The sequence below is a fragment of the Alligator sinensis genome, unplaced genomic scaffold (assembly GCF_000455745.1).
Source record: "Alligator sinensis unplaced genomic scaffold, ASM45574v1 scaffold254_1, whole genome shotgun sequence".
Lineage (NCBI taxonomy): Eukaryota > Metazoa > Chordata > Crocodylia > Alligatoridae > Alligator > Alligator sinensis.
The window spans coordinates 909,079-924,507 of record NW_005841953.1 but is presented as its reverse complement, the minus strand read 5'-3'; the positions used below and the strand labels follow the sequence as shown (position 1 = coordinate 924,507).

The 15,429-nt window shown below is 37.5% G+C and overlaps 1 protein-coding gene across 1 annotated transcript in view; it reads right to left on the bottom strand.

Annotated features, from left to right (window-relative positions):
* The window catches only part of GLI3 (GLI family zinc finger 3), a 277,052-nt gene extending 261,652 nt beyond the window's left edge, over positions 1-15,400 (bottom strand). Inside the window, exons 1-2 of the mRNA XM_025200050.1 lie at positions 15,237-15,400; positions 1,040-1,202 (exon numbers count right to left, since the gene is read on the bottom strand). Of these exons, the coding sequence (XP_025055835.1) occupies positions 1,040-1,163 (124 nt within the window). The 5' untranslated portion in view covers positions 1,164-1,202; positions 15,237-15,400. The remainder of the gene's footprint in view (positions 1-1,039; positions 1,203-15,236) is intronic.
* Between the last annotated feature and the right edge of the window lie 29 nt (positions 15,401-15,429).

The window sequence follows — 15,429 nt, the reverse complement described above, 5'->3', positions numbered from 1 at the left end:
AACACCTGCCGGGGCTCATGTGATCCGAGTGTGTGCTCCTGCCTGTGGCGGGGGGTCAGACTAGATGATCTGTTCAAGTCCCTTCTGACCCCAAACTACTATGAAACTATGACACGTTGTCCCCAGCTTTTGCTATTCTCTGATCATGTCTCATGTCTCCTTTTCTTCATGGCCATGTATGTGCATTCTACAAGTGATGCACACAGGGCTCAATACATTTTTTTCTTCCATGATAGTTGTCAGACTGATTCTCATAAATTGTGTTCTAAATCTACCACTTAATCTCCAGCAATCACTAGTTGTGGGGCTAAATTCTGTAGTCCTGATTCAAGTAAAATTTCCCTTAACTTCAATGGGAATTATACGTTAGAAAGAACCCATAAATTTAGCACTTGTAAATTAAACAAAGAGAAGGAGTGGGAATTTGGAGTGGCAGCAAATGTGTAAAATTGCCAAATGAGGTAATCTCTAGGGAGAATTGAGTAAACTTCTCCATTTTTGCAAATCTGCGAGCTGTATATTCACAACTTTGAAATGAATTCACTAGAGGATACACTTTTAGCTTGATGTTCTGTCGCCAGCCGTTAAAGAACTTCAGGGATAAAGGGGGGAAAAAAACTTTACAAGTTTATTTGAAAAAGAAGAAGAAAAACCTGCCATCAATTTTGACAAGGCTACTTTTGTGTCTCTTGTAATAACTAATTATCTAACTAGTGTAAGAGATTTCCATGGCAAAATGCAGAGCACTTGAAACCCTTGCCAGGCTAATCAAGATGATTTCCAAAATGCCAAAACAGGAACTTCCTATAATAAATAACTTAGCACATTTACATCTCAAATTAAATATTTTGGAAGAAAAATACTAGGTATGATGCCAAAACAGAGCTTATTGTATCCTACCCACTTTTTCCCCTTTGCTTTCTTTAGCCTTTTCTTAGAACAAACACTAATCCAGGTGCAAATGCTCAATTCACAAAGAATGCAGTGAACATAAAATTACCGTAGGTTTGGCTGCTAGTAAATCCCTGCTGTTACTCACCATTAGAAGTTGTGCTGGAGGCAACAGCTTTCTCACTGACATCTGTTCGAGTAGAGCATTTCACTATGGAATTCTCAACTTTCTTCTTCTCAGTAGTGGTAGAGCTATGGGACTGGGCTTCCATGATGACTTCTCATTACTTCAGTTCTCCTTGTACTAATACCTGAATAAAACAATAGAGTCATAAACTTCAAATGCCATAAAAAGCTTAGTCAAAAACCTGGCACACTTCTCACCTGAAGAAGAGCCTGCAGCACATCAGCATTAGTAATCCACAAGCCATTTCATGAAGCCTTTCAAATCAGGTTTGCATGCATGAATTCCTGAGGAATTTAAGGAAACGCTAATACTGAAGACAAGCACATTTTGTGTGACATTCAGGTTCTTTTTGTTAGAAAACCTTGTAAGATTTTAATGGACCTGTGTAAGAAAGCCAGCATTTTTCCCCCTGTCCTGAACACTTCGGAACCACACTGCAGAATTCAGACTGACCATTATGTTAGCTGGTGAAGCCAAATATTTAAGCTTCAACAGTCACACTATCACTAAAATAGCAATGAGAAATACATCTTTGGGGTCTATCTTGCCCAGCTCATGTAAACATCTCTCATTTTTGTTTTAAAAATGTAACTCAAAAAAGCATATTGGAACAACACCCTGAAAACCTCAGCAAAAGGCAAATATTATTGCTAGAGACAGTTAATGGGATCACTTTCTTTGCATGACAAAACTGAAAATGGAAAAGCCTGCAAAAAACATGTTTGGTTATTCTGCCTTTCACCAATTACTTTTAGCGTAATCTGCATCAACTCCTTGTTCATTCTTTTTTATCTCTGAGATCATTTCTCCTTATTCCAAGAGCTTTTGAAAAAAATGACCTAAACCTAAGAAAGCACCCCTCGGTTATCCACAGGGGTAAAATACTCTATGAAGCAGTGTATCTACTTTGAGGTACCGAGAAGCAGAGAGTGATTCTGGTCTGTACAAGAACATACTTATTTTTCAGAATCTCGTCTGCAGTTTTAACTTGGCACAAAATTCCCCTATAGTAAGCCTTATACAAATAATCAATATTCAACATGCACAGTTCTTAATCACAAAGTAGTACACAAATACTTCCTAGTCTATCTAACAACTAATCCTAGTTCTCACATAAAATACAAATAACATATCAAACCTTACTCTGACAGACATTACAAAACAATTCACAATAAAGCCCATATAGAAATTTAATTGCATTATTTGCTGTATAAATATTAACCAGTTTCCCCAGTTTAGACTGGACTACAGTCAACAAGTAAACCTTTCATCCTCCCAACACCAAATGCACCCCAAAAGGGGTGCCAATATAGCAGTAGTAATTAGTTACAACACTAACAGGCTACTTCCTAGCCTCTCAGGAAGGAAGAGTAGGCCTGGAAGGGACCTCAGGAGATCATCTAGTCCAACCCCATAATCAATTTAGGATCATCCCTGTCTAATACTCTTGAAGTCAGACTCTAATAGGAACTTCATAGGTGAAAATTTCAAGATCTCTCACATATTTTCTCTCTCTCTTTTCTTGTCTCCTTCTTTGAATAAGGTTAGTCCACACTTTAATTACCATGCCTTTTCCAGTCAATATAGAGGACAATTCTACAGTATATTTCTTGTACTCTTTCCACCCTTGTTTTAAGTCAGTTAAGGGAAACCAAGGACCCTGCCATACATAAGGAAAAAGGTGTAGTGGGATCTGATGCATGATCCACACAATTATGCTTCGTGCCATAACACATGTGCATGGTAGGAGGTGGGACTGTGGGATCACACAACAAATCCAATCACACCTTATTACCGGTGCAGGGGAAGCCTGAGATCATGATACTGGGCTTCCCCCTGCACCATCAAGTAGCTAGCTCCCACAGCTGGACGTCTGGGTCAGCTGAGGGGCCTTCCAGCTATGAGACTACATGATGTGGTCCTGGGGCTGGGAGCATCATCAAGGAACAAAATAATTAAAAAGCTGTTCTGTTAAAAATGAAGAGAACACACTTTCTGCCATAGTTACATGGAACCAGGTGGACAGATGAACCACCTAAATAAAAGGCCAGAAAATGAAAAAAGAAGACTAATCTCCTTCAGCTTTACTTATTCCCAGGCAACTATGAGGTATGACTCTTCCTCTTCACCTATTCTGTCTGGTCATAACTGTACAAGCATGACAGACATCTTACCATCTGAGTCCAATACAAAAGATGGGTCAATGCAGCAGTTGATAACATCCCTACGTAGAGCACTAGGTTGCCACATGTTCCTTTAGATGCTCTACAACTGAGGGAGCCTGGGACAGGACCTGTTTTTGTCTAGTCTTTTCACAGGTCAACTGCCTGCGGAGATGGGGGTTGGGGGGAAGGGGGTAATTATTGTTTCCTCTCTCAGTTTTTAATTAAATTAATCTAAAGCTTTTGTTACCACAGCTTTCTGTGGTTCTTTGCTGCTCACTGCCCCATTGAGTGGTTGGTGATACAAAGCAAGGCAAACCAAGTTATCAACTTATTATTTTAGAGAGCACTTTGGTCAGAAAATTGCAAAATTGGCAACTTGCTAATATAAATATCTGCTCCTGGTGCATGTTCTGAGTCATATCTTTTCAGTTTACATATGGAGGTCTATTTTTATTTGTCACCACTGCAGATGCAGTATCACTGCAGATAAACATTTCTGTTTTATTCTGCCTCTTTCTTACAGGTCTCTCCTTCCACCACCACCTTCATTATACCCAATACACACAGACGTTCCAATAAAATAACTTAAGAGTTCTACATGCTGAGGGCTTTGCTGCATCAGGACCTCCATTTTCAAATCAACTCGGGGTTGTTTGCAAAAATTGTTGATGTGCTTGACAGAAATATTAGACTGTAATAATAGTAGAAGGAGTTTGCAAGAGCAACCACTAAAAAAAAAAAAAAAAAAAGATTTTGACATGTTAGCCAAGCAGATCTGATACGGATATCATCAATTGAAAATACATACATGGTCACTTTTAGGGTACCATATTTATTTTAAATTGATGACAAATATCAGAGACTTGCACTTCTATTTATGGCTTTATAAGGGGCCACAATGTGATATCAGTATGAGTTGAGGGGACTTCAGATGTTTAGGTTCCCTCTCCTTAAGTTCAAGTGTAATTTTTCCCTTCAAAAAACATAATGAAATATGTAAGGACGTCCATATAAGTGCTCCGAGGTGGATGGTTTAATTAGAGTGGTTCTGAAAGCCATTCTTATTAAAGTGCCCACAGTGTCATGTGTTTTCAGTGTCCTGCACTTCAAAATGGTGGCAGGGGCATTTTAACTCAAGCTTATTCAATGAACTTCAGTTAAAGTGCCCCCACCACCATTTGGAAATGCAGGGATGCTGAATACATGTGATACAGAGGCTGCTGGAACATGCTAATTAGCACTCTCCAGCAGACTCGATTAATCGAGTCTGCTGCAAAGCGTGCTAACACGCATCGGAGCAGAGGCCTGTCACAAGTATAGGTGCCATAAAATTACAGTCTATTAAAAAAATAGTTAAAGGCCCAGGACAAAGTGAAATTTTATTTCTACTGGCAGTTAATCACCAGCAGAAAGTTTTCTGAAAAAAGGCCAGGCTGAAGTAGTTTTCACTCATAAAATATTATGTGGTTTATTTTTTTTAGTGTCTACAACCCTCTCTGCATTTGGGTCAGTTAACTGACCCAAAAACATTACATATATATTCTCCAGCAGCAAACTCTACATTCAGATTCTGGAAAGCTGGTTTCTGCTAGCTGTCTTCTATCTGCATGTGCCTGAGAACAACAGCAACCAGGGGGAAATGCTACAAGACTACATGGTTAAAGCTTAAACTTTCATAGGTAAATAAAGGGATAAACATTCCTTCCTGAAAGCAAACATTCATGGTTTTTTACCATTCAACCATACTTGAACCTTTTGTAATTCTCCCGCAGGCCTGAATCCATGGCACAATTAATTCTAGATCTCCATTTTAAACCTAATCCCTCTCATACCAGCAACCTGTCTGCAGGTGTGTGTCTTCTTTTTAAATCTTAACTCCGAACTATTACCAATTTCATATTCAATTAGAAAGATTGTAAGAAAAGGATGCCAGTAGTAAACTAATTAAAAGAGGAAAACCATCACTTGAATTTGAATATCAACAAGTTATAAAGCATAAAATTCACTGACTTTTCCAAGCAACATGAAATCATATAATTACCTGTGTATATGTATTATAGTCAAATCATTGTAAAAATGGCTTTCATAATAGTTAAATAGTCATATTCATAGCAGCAGGGCAGAATCTCCCTTCTCCCCTCACTTGCATTGATTTCATCCCACTGAAATCAATGGAGTGGCACTATTTTAACAGAAGACAATTAGGACCTTAATAAGCATATTTAGTTGAACTTCTCATTAAAACTTAACTTCTTTTCTTTTTGCCCTCTCACAATTATTAGTTCTAAGGGATAGATATTGCAAAAGCCTTTATTCATTCAAGTATCTTACAGCAAACAGTTTTACTGACCTCAACAGGACTATTTACCCAAGTACAGCATTGCAGTATCTTGATTCATGTATAAATTGCTTTATGTTTCCTATGAGCTTTAACAGCCTTCTGCCTCCTTTCAACTTCTTATCTTTTTTTTTTGGATGGTGTTTTAATATATTGTCTCTTTTTTAATTCTTTCTCTCGTTTATTTGATACTGCTGTAGTTGTATTCAATTCATTAACAAGTGGTTTGCATCCACTGAGAAGAATTGTCTGAAATAGCAGTGTCACAGCATTCATCATCATTACATCAGCAGTAGGGAAGTTCATACTGATTGCTATCAGCATCCAGAGTGCCCCAATCAGTGGGCAAGCAAACATAGCATGTTTAATTTTTCAGAAATGACTCTGGGTATTTGGGGTGTTCATATGTACTGCTTTGATCCACGCTACTGGGAGCAGTCTTTGGGGATACAATACATCTCAAACAGAGAAACTGTGTGAAAGTGAAAAACACAAGGGGAGGCATGAAGAACAATCAGGAAATTACAGTCTCTCTCAAGCATAAAGGACCCTTTATCAATTTTATCAAAACTGATTACACCATTCCTTGGGAATATTTAAGGATAAGAAAAGTCTGCCTTGTTCAGATACAATCCAAAGCAAAATTTACATGAAACAATTTTATACTGTTATGTGAGAGCTATTTTACATTGATTTATACAAGCTTGATATGGGAATGTTTAACTTCCAAAGCCGCCTTAAATTTTAGCACTGCTCTGCATCAAACATGAGTACAAGACTTCACTCAAATAGTTACCCTTGATAATTCTTCCACTAAATCACAAATGATTTATGTATTTTATCAAATATCCTCCTGTTCTAAGATTAACCTTATGATATATTTCACTTTCTATCCAGGTAAAGAAACTACTTCAATTATGGCGATTTTTAAAAAATATTTAAATAATTTTCCATGCTTTGTAAAATATCATTGGGTCATTTACAATTTTGAAAACTTTTGTAAAACTAACCCTGGGCCAAATTCTCCTGTGATTTATGCCCCTTGCAACATTAATGGTCACAATAGTGTTGATTCTAATATAATCTAGACAAATGTGGACTCCTAATATATAATGGTGGTGATATGTCAATGGATAAATCTTTTATCTTGCAATTCTTAACTTTGTTTATTTTCCATGAGTGGTCTATAAAGGTTTCTCTCATGATTGCATAGTTTCTATAAATCTGTGAACAAAAAAAATTAAAATGCTAGAATCATATAATAAAGCTTTGCTAGCTAAAATTGCAAAAAGTAAAGCTAAGTGTAATAATGTACCCCTTCAAAATTCTTGAGGGCCTGTGGAATCTTTTATACATTACTACCATTTGATTTCCACCCTGGCACGCCTACTAAAAAATTAAAAAACAACTAAAATTAAAGCCTGGTTAATGTGATGTGATCTGTTCCTCATAGGTTAAAAAGCTAGTAGCAATAACAATACAGGATCACAAACACAAAGGCAACCAACTAGGCAAAACCAGCACTATTATCAGTCCCATGAATAAAGCCCTAAATGAGAAATTATTCTATGTAGTGCACTGAACTACTGATCATGTGTAACAGATGCTTTCTTCCAGAGAAATTACACTTATTTGCATCTACTCGTACATGCCACTGCTAAAGTTTATTAATTTTTACAGCACAAAGATCTTGTAGGACCAAACAAGAGAGCAATAACACTTCATACTGAGGAAGCACCTCATTTAGTTTTGATAGGTTTTATTTCACCTGTCTATGAATACAAGCAGATTATTGCTATTTCTGTTACTGGAACTTTGAAAGCGGGTGGGTAAAAATTCCAACTAAAGAGTAGAAAACAGGCTATACCTAAAGTCTAAATAAAGCAGCTTTTCACAGGGAAAAAATATGGAGTTAATATCAAATTCTCAGTTTCTTACCCTGACAGAACAGCACTGAATGGGAGTTTTGCCTGGGAGAATTTGGCTGTGTGATAGCCCAATCCTCTAAGCCTTATTCAAGTAAGTAGCTCCACTATAAACATGAGGTCTGATTCTGCAGCTCTTACTAATATCATAATACAGCACTTTTAAATAATTTTGGGCAACACTCATCTCTCTGGGTAAACATTTATAATTAATTATCCAATTGTCTTAAAGTTATGTTACTGAATCCCCCCAACACACACTCCCTTCCCCACCCCACCCCAAAAAAAATCAGTCCCAGTACCTGTATATCTAAAAGTATACTATCTGTACCATAAAGCCTCTGGACTTCTATTTTCCCTGTTCTAACTTCTGACCTTCTTAACAGACTAACCAGGATTAAAAAATAAATTGTGAATCTGTTTAACTGAATAAAGATGCATACCTGTTATTTCTAAAGAAAGAAAAGAAAAATTCATTTTTCAATTTTTTTCTAGAATAAGAAAACTTTGATGCAACACAGTAAGCATTAATAGCATAGACCCCTTGCTCACTTGAACTATCTGATATTGTCTGAAAGTCCAGAATAATCTGTGCTATTGCCTGATATTTTATAATCCTATAGCCTAAGGTTTAACACTCTTTGGTTAGAAAATATTCTAATAACTATGTCAAAGTATGTTTAATCTTAAAAGAATTAGCATGGAAAAAAATCTAGATATTGGCATTTATAGTAATAAGTTTGGTTAAAATTACTGGGTACACTTCAAACTTCTCTTTCAAGGGCGCACACAGTTTTGCTTTATGACCCAAACAATAATAAATTGAAAACAAGGTTAAGAAACACTTAAATATCAGCATAGTAACTTCCTTCTGTATAACAGAGTTCTATAAAATCTAGTCCTAGCCACTCATATTGTGGATTTGACAGGATGAGAATATGCCACAGAGGAAGACAATCAGCAAGTCTTGCTGTGTTGATAACAAGCCCTATGACTTCCTCTGCTGATACTGTTATTAGCACTGGAAACACTTGTGGTGAGGTATGGTGTGTTTCCCCCCTTTTCTTGCCCTTTTTTTAGAATCAGTTGGTAAAAACAAATTACAAACACCTGTAATGGATGTGCTTTGTGTCATGGTTTATTTAGCTCATCAAACAAAAAATTCACTGAAACCACAACTGCCACAGAAAAATGCAGAGGCAGTCTTATTAGAACATTATCGCCAAATGTGAATTCCAGTGGCATGATCATTTTCTTAAGATCCATTGCTCTGTATCACCAATTCAAACAGATGAAGTTTCCTTAGAATCAAAACTCAACCTATAGATCAATGTCAATCTATAAAGTAACGACACTCAGTGAAGAATATATATAACGTAGGTCATCCCATATGTCATGTATACACACTGCAACAACTGTCTGGGGTGCCTCTTCTATTTCCTGCTTAAGATGTGGAAATCCCTGAAGAAAAGCCACATTTTACGATTAGCATTTAAAAGTAAGATGAAAGAAATTAAGCAAAATGTTTCTGAAAATCACAAAACTTCAAATCCTGGACTTCTAATTATTTACTCAACATACTTTAAGCTTAGGGATGACTTTGATCCATATAGTACAATTTCATATTTTAACCTAACACAGATGTTTTAACCTTGCAAGCAAAGCACTAGGGAATCAACATGCATCCATGAACTTACAGTGTAAAAGGTACTTTATAAAAACTTTATCTTTACCTTTAAACTTTAAGTTTTACCTCTGTCTCACTGTAGCAGTAAAACACTATTAGGACGCCTGGCAGTTTTTGCAACCTGACAAAATTACAATAAGACAAGTCTACAATCCTGCAATATAAATTACCTCACAGTCAACTCACCTCATATATATGGTATAATCACAGAATTCTACAGCAGTCTAATTTTCCAAGAAAAACCACTCATACAGAATCATGGTCCAAAGTGTCAAACCAAACTGCACCAAACCACATGTCCTGTTACTTAAGATCTTTAGTGCTAGGATTTCATTTTAATATACACAGTTCAGAACAACAGACATTGTATTAAAGTGACACTGGCTTAATCTGTGTTTCTGACTATTCAGTTCCAGGTATTCATACATCTTATTTAATGAAAGCTCCATTCTTTAGCCAGCTGGATGAGGTATTCTTTTACATGGAGTTGATTTGCCTGACATTACCAGATTTGTGTATGTATATATTTTAAAAATAAAAAAAACAAAAATGGAAAACATGGTTCTGAACCAAAGAATCCAAACATATTTTGTTCTAATTTATCACGAGTAATTTGATCCTTCAAACCTAATCTAAGTAGCAGGTAGTCAACCTTAAAATAACAACAGTGTTTTGGACACAATTAAGATAAGAAGCATTTTTGGTAACCAATACATGTCTACTAAAACAAAACGACTAAAACTCCAGTGGATATTTCAACTATTACAATCGTTAAATGAAATCTCTAATCATATGCTATGAATGTATTATTTTGACACCCAGAAACCTTTAGTCAAAAGTAAAAAGAGATACTCTATCCCAGTGAGTTAGTTTCTTATTTCTAGTGGAAATAACCTATTAGGCATCTGCAAAAATGAACTGATTGGTTTTTCTTTGTGTGTTAAAGAGAGACTCACCAACTCTTCAGATGAGCAACTAACTTAGTGCACTTTCAATTTAGTGCAAGTACAATTTATATGTACACTGCATGCCACCACAAAACCACAGTATGATGCCAAGACAGTCTTTAAGAAAGTTTTCCTGTAAATCTCTGCAGAAAGCAGCCTTAAAAGAAAGCAGGGATTAGAGTGAGCTAGAAGGTAGGGAGGGGACTTACCTCAAACCTAGCCAAGCGGAAATCAGAGCAGTAATTCTACAAGTCGGCAGAGTACACTTTTAGAGCTATAATGGTGTGAAGAAGTGCTGGGCAGCATTGCCTGAAGGCAGCACTAATACACTGATGACTAATGACTGGGCCATGCAGACAATGAATTTGGGGGTTGAAAACTAACAGAAACCATGCAGTACCTTGACAAATGGGCTTTCACAATTTCATTCACTGAATAACCTTTAAGCACAAAATTGGCTCAAGTTCTCTTGGGAATAACATGACACATGTTGTTGGATAATGATATAAGTATTTTCCTTTTTAATTAAGATTATTACGCCAAATACATAAACACGATTACAGTGAATAAAATATAGGAGTTAAGTATTCACCAGCTAGAGGGTAGTTAAAGCACAGAATTTAAAGTATAATATTGTATCTTCCTGACAGCCAACCATCCCCAGTGTTAACTATTTGAATGATTGCAATTCATCCTTTGCAGAAAACATTTTCTTTTTGTTGATATTGTTAGGGGAAGGGAAAAAACACCTTAAATGGTATGCATTACAGCAGCCTAGGAAACAATCAGTTACAAGAGGCTCAGAAATTAGGAACTAAAAGATACGTTGTGCTTGGAATTACAGCTGAAAAAGTCTTATTTTAATTCCCCTAGTCAGAATCAAGCCATCATAAAACAAATTATGTTTCATATAAACTTTGCAACTTTTTGTATTTATAATCATATTAAAACAACAGCATCACTCTTTAAAGGAGCTTTTCAGTACAACTCAACTTCCAATTTGAAAAATAACAATTTTGGCTATTTTTACAGACAGAATGAAATATCTAAAGTGTCTCTAAATTAACAAGTACCACTTGCTCCAGACAGCATTGCCTTTAGCAGCTCCTAAAAACTTCAGAAAGGGATCTTAAAACAGGAAGCTTAGTGAGCTCATAAAACTGTTGTTGGAGCCAGGAACACATAGCATATTTAATCTGCAAACTGTGAGAGTCTACAATGATTTCAGCAAGATCTGAGGCATGCCCTCAAGGTTTGCTGGGATCTGGGATTAGGGAGTTGATAAGAACCTCTGCTGCCCATGGACATGTTTTTCTTCTGCAGTTAAACACAAATGCATAGAGACATTTGACTGCTGCTTGGCGTTACTGCTCAAGTTATATAAAAGCTTTGCAGCTCCTTTTGCTGTCAATATATCAAAGTTGAAAAAAATCATCAAAGTGTGAAATTTCATTTAAAGTCTTTGCCAGTCTACAGCTCTATTTCACAGACCTATCAAATAAAAGTAAAGATGAAAAATACACTGAAAGTACTTGAAAAGTTTGGAGCAGCACCCATGCCCTATTTTTGTTTATTCTGTCTCATACTATGTGATTTAAAATATAACAAATCAATTCCCATATAAAAATGACAAAGTCTAATGAGAGGTGTCTATAAAACCTATGGTGAAAAAGACAACTTGAAATTATTATTCAAGCGGAACCTTTTGTTGACTAAATATCTTCTTCTATAGCCATTTTTGTATTTTAATTGCCTACCTGCAAGTTGGCAAAAAATTTCTTGAATTTTCCAAAACAATCAGACTGACTACAGAATCTAAGTGCCAGCAAAACTAAAGCCTTCTTCAAAGTATTCTTTAGCTAGGGATTTACAACAATTGCATAAAGAAAAAAAGTCTGACTTTTAAGATAATCTACTATAGCCTAAAAGCATTAACATTCCATTACTAAGGTTTTCCTGAGGATTTCATGACTCATTGATTCACTTTTCCTTCAAGTCTGCTTTTTCTTGGTACATTACTGTCTCCATATACTTGAGTGCATGCAACAATGATCATTAAACTGTTTCCTTTCATAACCCCCTTCTCCCCCCCCTCCAAATGGATCCTGCTTTAATAAGCATCATATACCTTAGTAATCAAGCAAAGACGGCTAACTTCACAAGAGCACTGCAAAAAAAATATTCACTCCTTACTTGAATTCAGAGCTAAGATCAAACCTGCTGCTGAGTGCAGGTAATAAAATAGTTTTGCCAAAAATAAGCCAGACATATGTCATTCAAAGTTTTCTGGGTTGGATTCAAATGGATGATTTAAAATATTTTGATTAAGTAGCTTACAAAAAGAACTGAAGTCTTCTAATAGCTTAATGGAAAGAGCCGTATTATATCAGCTTATGTACCACATAAATCCCAAGATTTAAAAAAAAATATGACCTTTACAACCTAGCTACAGAATACCTCGTTTTTATTTCAAATTATAAACGCATACCTTCAGATACAATTTACAGGTGCATTGATAAATGTGCTATCTAATGTGTATGTCTTAGGCATGAAACATTATTCTACTTAGTAAGGAAACTACAGGTGATGTCTTTGTTTTACGCTACTTGTGCAGAATAATGCTTTGGAAAACAGGAGGTCATACTGAAAGCCATGTGCAATCATGTGAGTGCAATAATGCATTGATTCAGATACCTTAAACCATAGTTTTACTTCCTTTACTTCTTTTTTAAAATAAAAAAGAACTGCGTACACTAAAAATGTCCTTTTCCCATTTGTGGGATTCCTAAACCACACAGTCCTTAGAGTAAAAGAAATTACCTTCCCCTTAAGAGTAGCTTTCTCTCACAGAGTAACGTTATTTATGCTTTAAATTTGACTGCAGATTAACAAACTATAAGTATTTATGTACTTGCCAGTTAAAACCCAAAATTTCATTACATAAACTAATTCTCTGGAGACTTTGTACACTCTATATTGTTATATTCACTGACTACTACCTTTAATCCTTCAACTGAAATACTGTCGTGTGTTCAGAAATTATTTTTTTTTTTACATTTTAAGGTTACTTTACTTTAAAAAAAATAGCATCTTTCTTCCATCAAAATAATCTTGACATATGTAATTAGGAAACTGTCAGATCATTATTAATTTTTAATAAAGGACCCAAATGAAATAATTATAGAAATCAATCAGTGAGGCACCTTTCCAAATTACAATGCAACTGCACAAATACTCAAGAATACTCAGGCCCATTCTTGTGGATTTCAATTTATAATGCCCAAATCCAAAAACAGTTGCACAATGCAGGAAAACTTAGTGATTTCTCAGTTTTAAATGGACTTCAGTGATTCCCATCTAGATACATATATCATGTATACAGACAGACAGACAGAGGGACTGGCGCCCTCCTAAAATGTTTGTTAATTTAATTAGTCACAAATTTCAAAGGTTCTGTGACACTTTACATTTGAGTTCTTTTGAGAGCAACATAGAACAAATTAAATGTACATGTTGAACCTTAAAATAAATACATGCTTTATTAAACCTTGGAAATAAAACGGGAGGGGGGGATGGGGTGTGGAGTGCAGCCCCGAAAGGCAGGGAGGGTGGGAGTGGGGGGAGAAGGGGCAGTGAGGGCTGTAGTGTGTATTGCTGGCTGGTTTGGTTAATGAGACTCTAAACATCATATAGCAAGTGGACAGCCATCCATACCTTTGACTAAAAAGACTCTTTTACTTTGAGATCCATACAGCCCATCATTTCAAACTGAAGTGGCAGCTGGAAAATGTGGAACAGCTGGCAAAGAGCTGAGAGAAAATGTTTTACATAAATATATCTACATATAAACTGGCAGAAGGCCACAAACATGGTACCCAAAGGACCGGATCAAAACTATGCACCAGAGGGATAAAATTAAAAATCAGGGGGTAGAGGAGGTTTCCTTTTACCTTTCCTTTTCACGTGGTGTCAGGAGTTGGAAGCTGCAACTTTATCAGCGCATGTGTGTGTGCACGTCTGTAAACACCCGAAGTTCACAGGCCAGTTAAAACAACAGCATCCACTCTCCTGAAACCCTCTGAAGGGATGAGATGTGAAAAGCTGCAGAGGTCCTCAACCACATCACTTTGCTGGGCATCAACGGATGAAATATCCCTCCGCTTCTCCCACACTACTCACCCCAGGCGGAGAAAGTAACTGTCTGGAGTGATTCATACCCAATCCTGCCCCTGCAATATTTTTCTCCGCGCACTGCAAGAAAGGGTGAGAAGAGATGGAGGGAGAGGGGGTTTTGCGGGGGGGAAGTTGCCCAGAGACCCAGGTCCCAGCAGCTTGGTTTAGGCAGCTTCCCAAGTTGATAAAGTTCCCAAGGCGGTGGCAGCAGCAGCAACAACAACAAAGATCATAAAAAGAGAAGGCAGAACTTTCACTTTTCCTCTGCCCTAAGCCAGCCACCTTCCCTTTCGCCTTCCCTGCTCCCACCCCTCCTCTGGAGCCCGCACAGAGGAATCCAAAATCCTGCCAGCCCCACTAGCCAAACCTCCCTGTCCTCCCCAGCAATCCCGCCTAGCCCTTCCACTCCTCCAGATGTGACAGATGCGTTTCCTACCGCCCCAAACTTCCAACCCCATGAAACAGGCATGAAAATAACAAGCAGCTTCTTTGGGAGCAGCGGATTGGGGGGGGGGGGGTAAAAGCAGCTGCTGCTTGCAAAGCTGCAGTTCAACGGCGGGACATTAAGCCTCAAAATCCTTTCTCAGAGCAGCCGGGCAGGCGCTGCAAAGAAAGAGAGAGGAAGAAAAAGAAGAAGAAGAAGAAAGGGGGTGGGACACAAAACAAAACAAAAAAAAAGAGGAAAAGACTTTTTTGGAGAACCATTGGTTTTTGTAACTTAAGGGCTGTTTGACAGCCATTTTTACTGAGATCTAGGAAAGTCTCTCTCCCACCTTCTAACTTTAAGGGGGGAGGGGGGGGAAGGAGAGAAAGGTCGGAAATGGAAAGAAAGTGCCAAAAAAAAAACCCTCAAAAAACCAACCAACCCCTCTGCGCAGAGCCCATTAAAACAAAGAAGTTCTTGCAAAACTCCGGCCACGTACCTGCTGCGGCTGCTGCTCCCGTGCAGCCCCCCCAAAACTTCCCATAGAGCAGGAGCGGGGCGGCTGGCTCCGCGCTCGCGCCCTACGTGCAGGAGGGGCTCCCGCTCCGCGCGCGCTCGCAAAGCTACCGGCACCGACCCCCGCGGATGAAAGCGGGCATTTTGCTTCTGTTTGAAGGAGGAGGAGGAGGGGA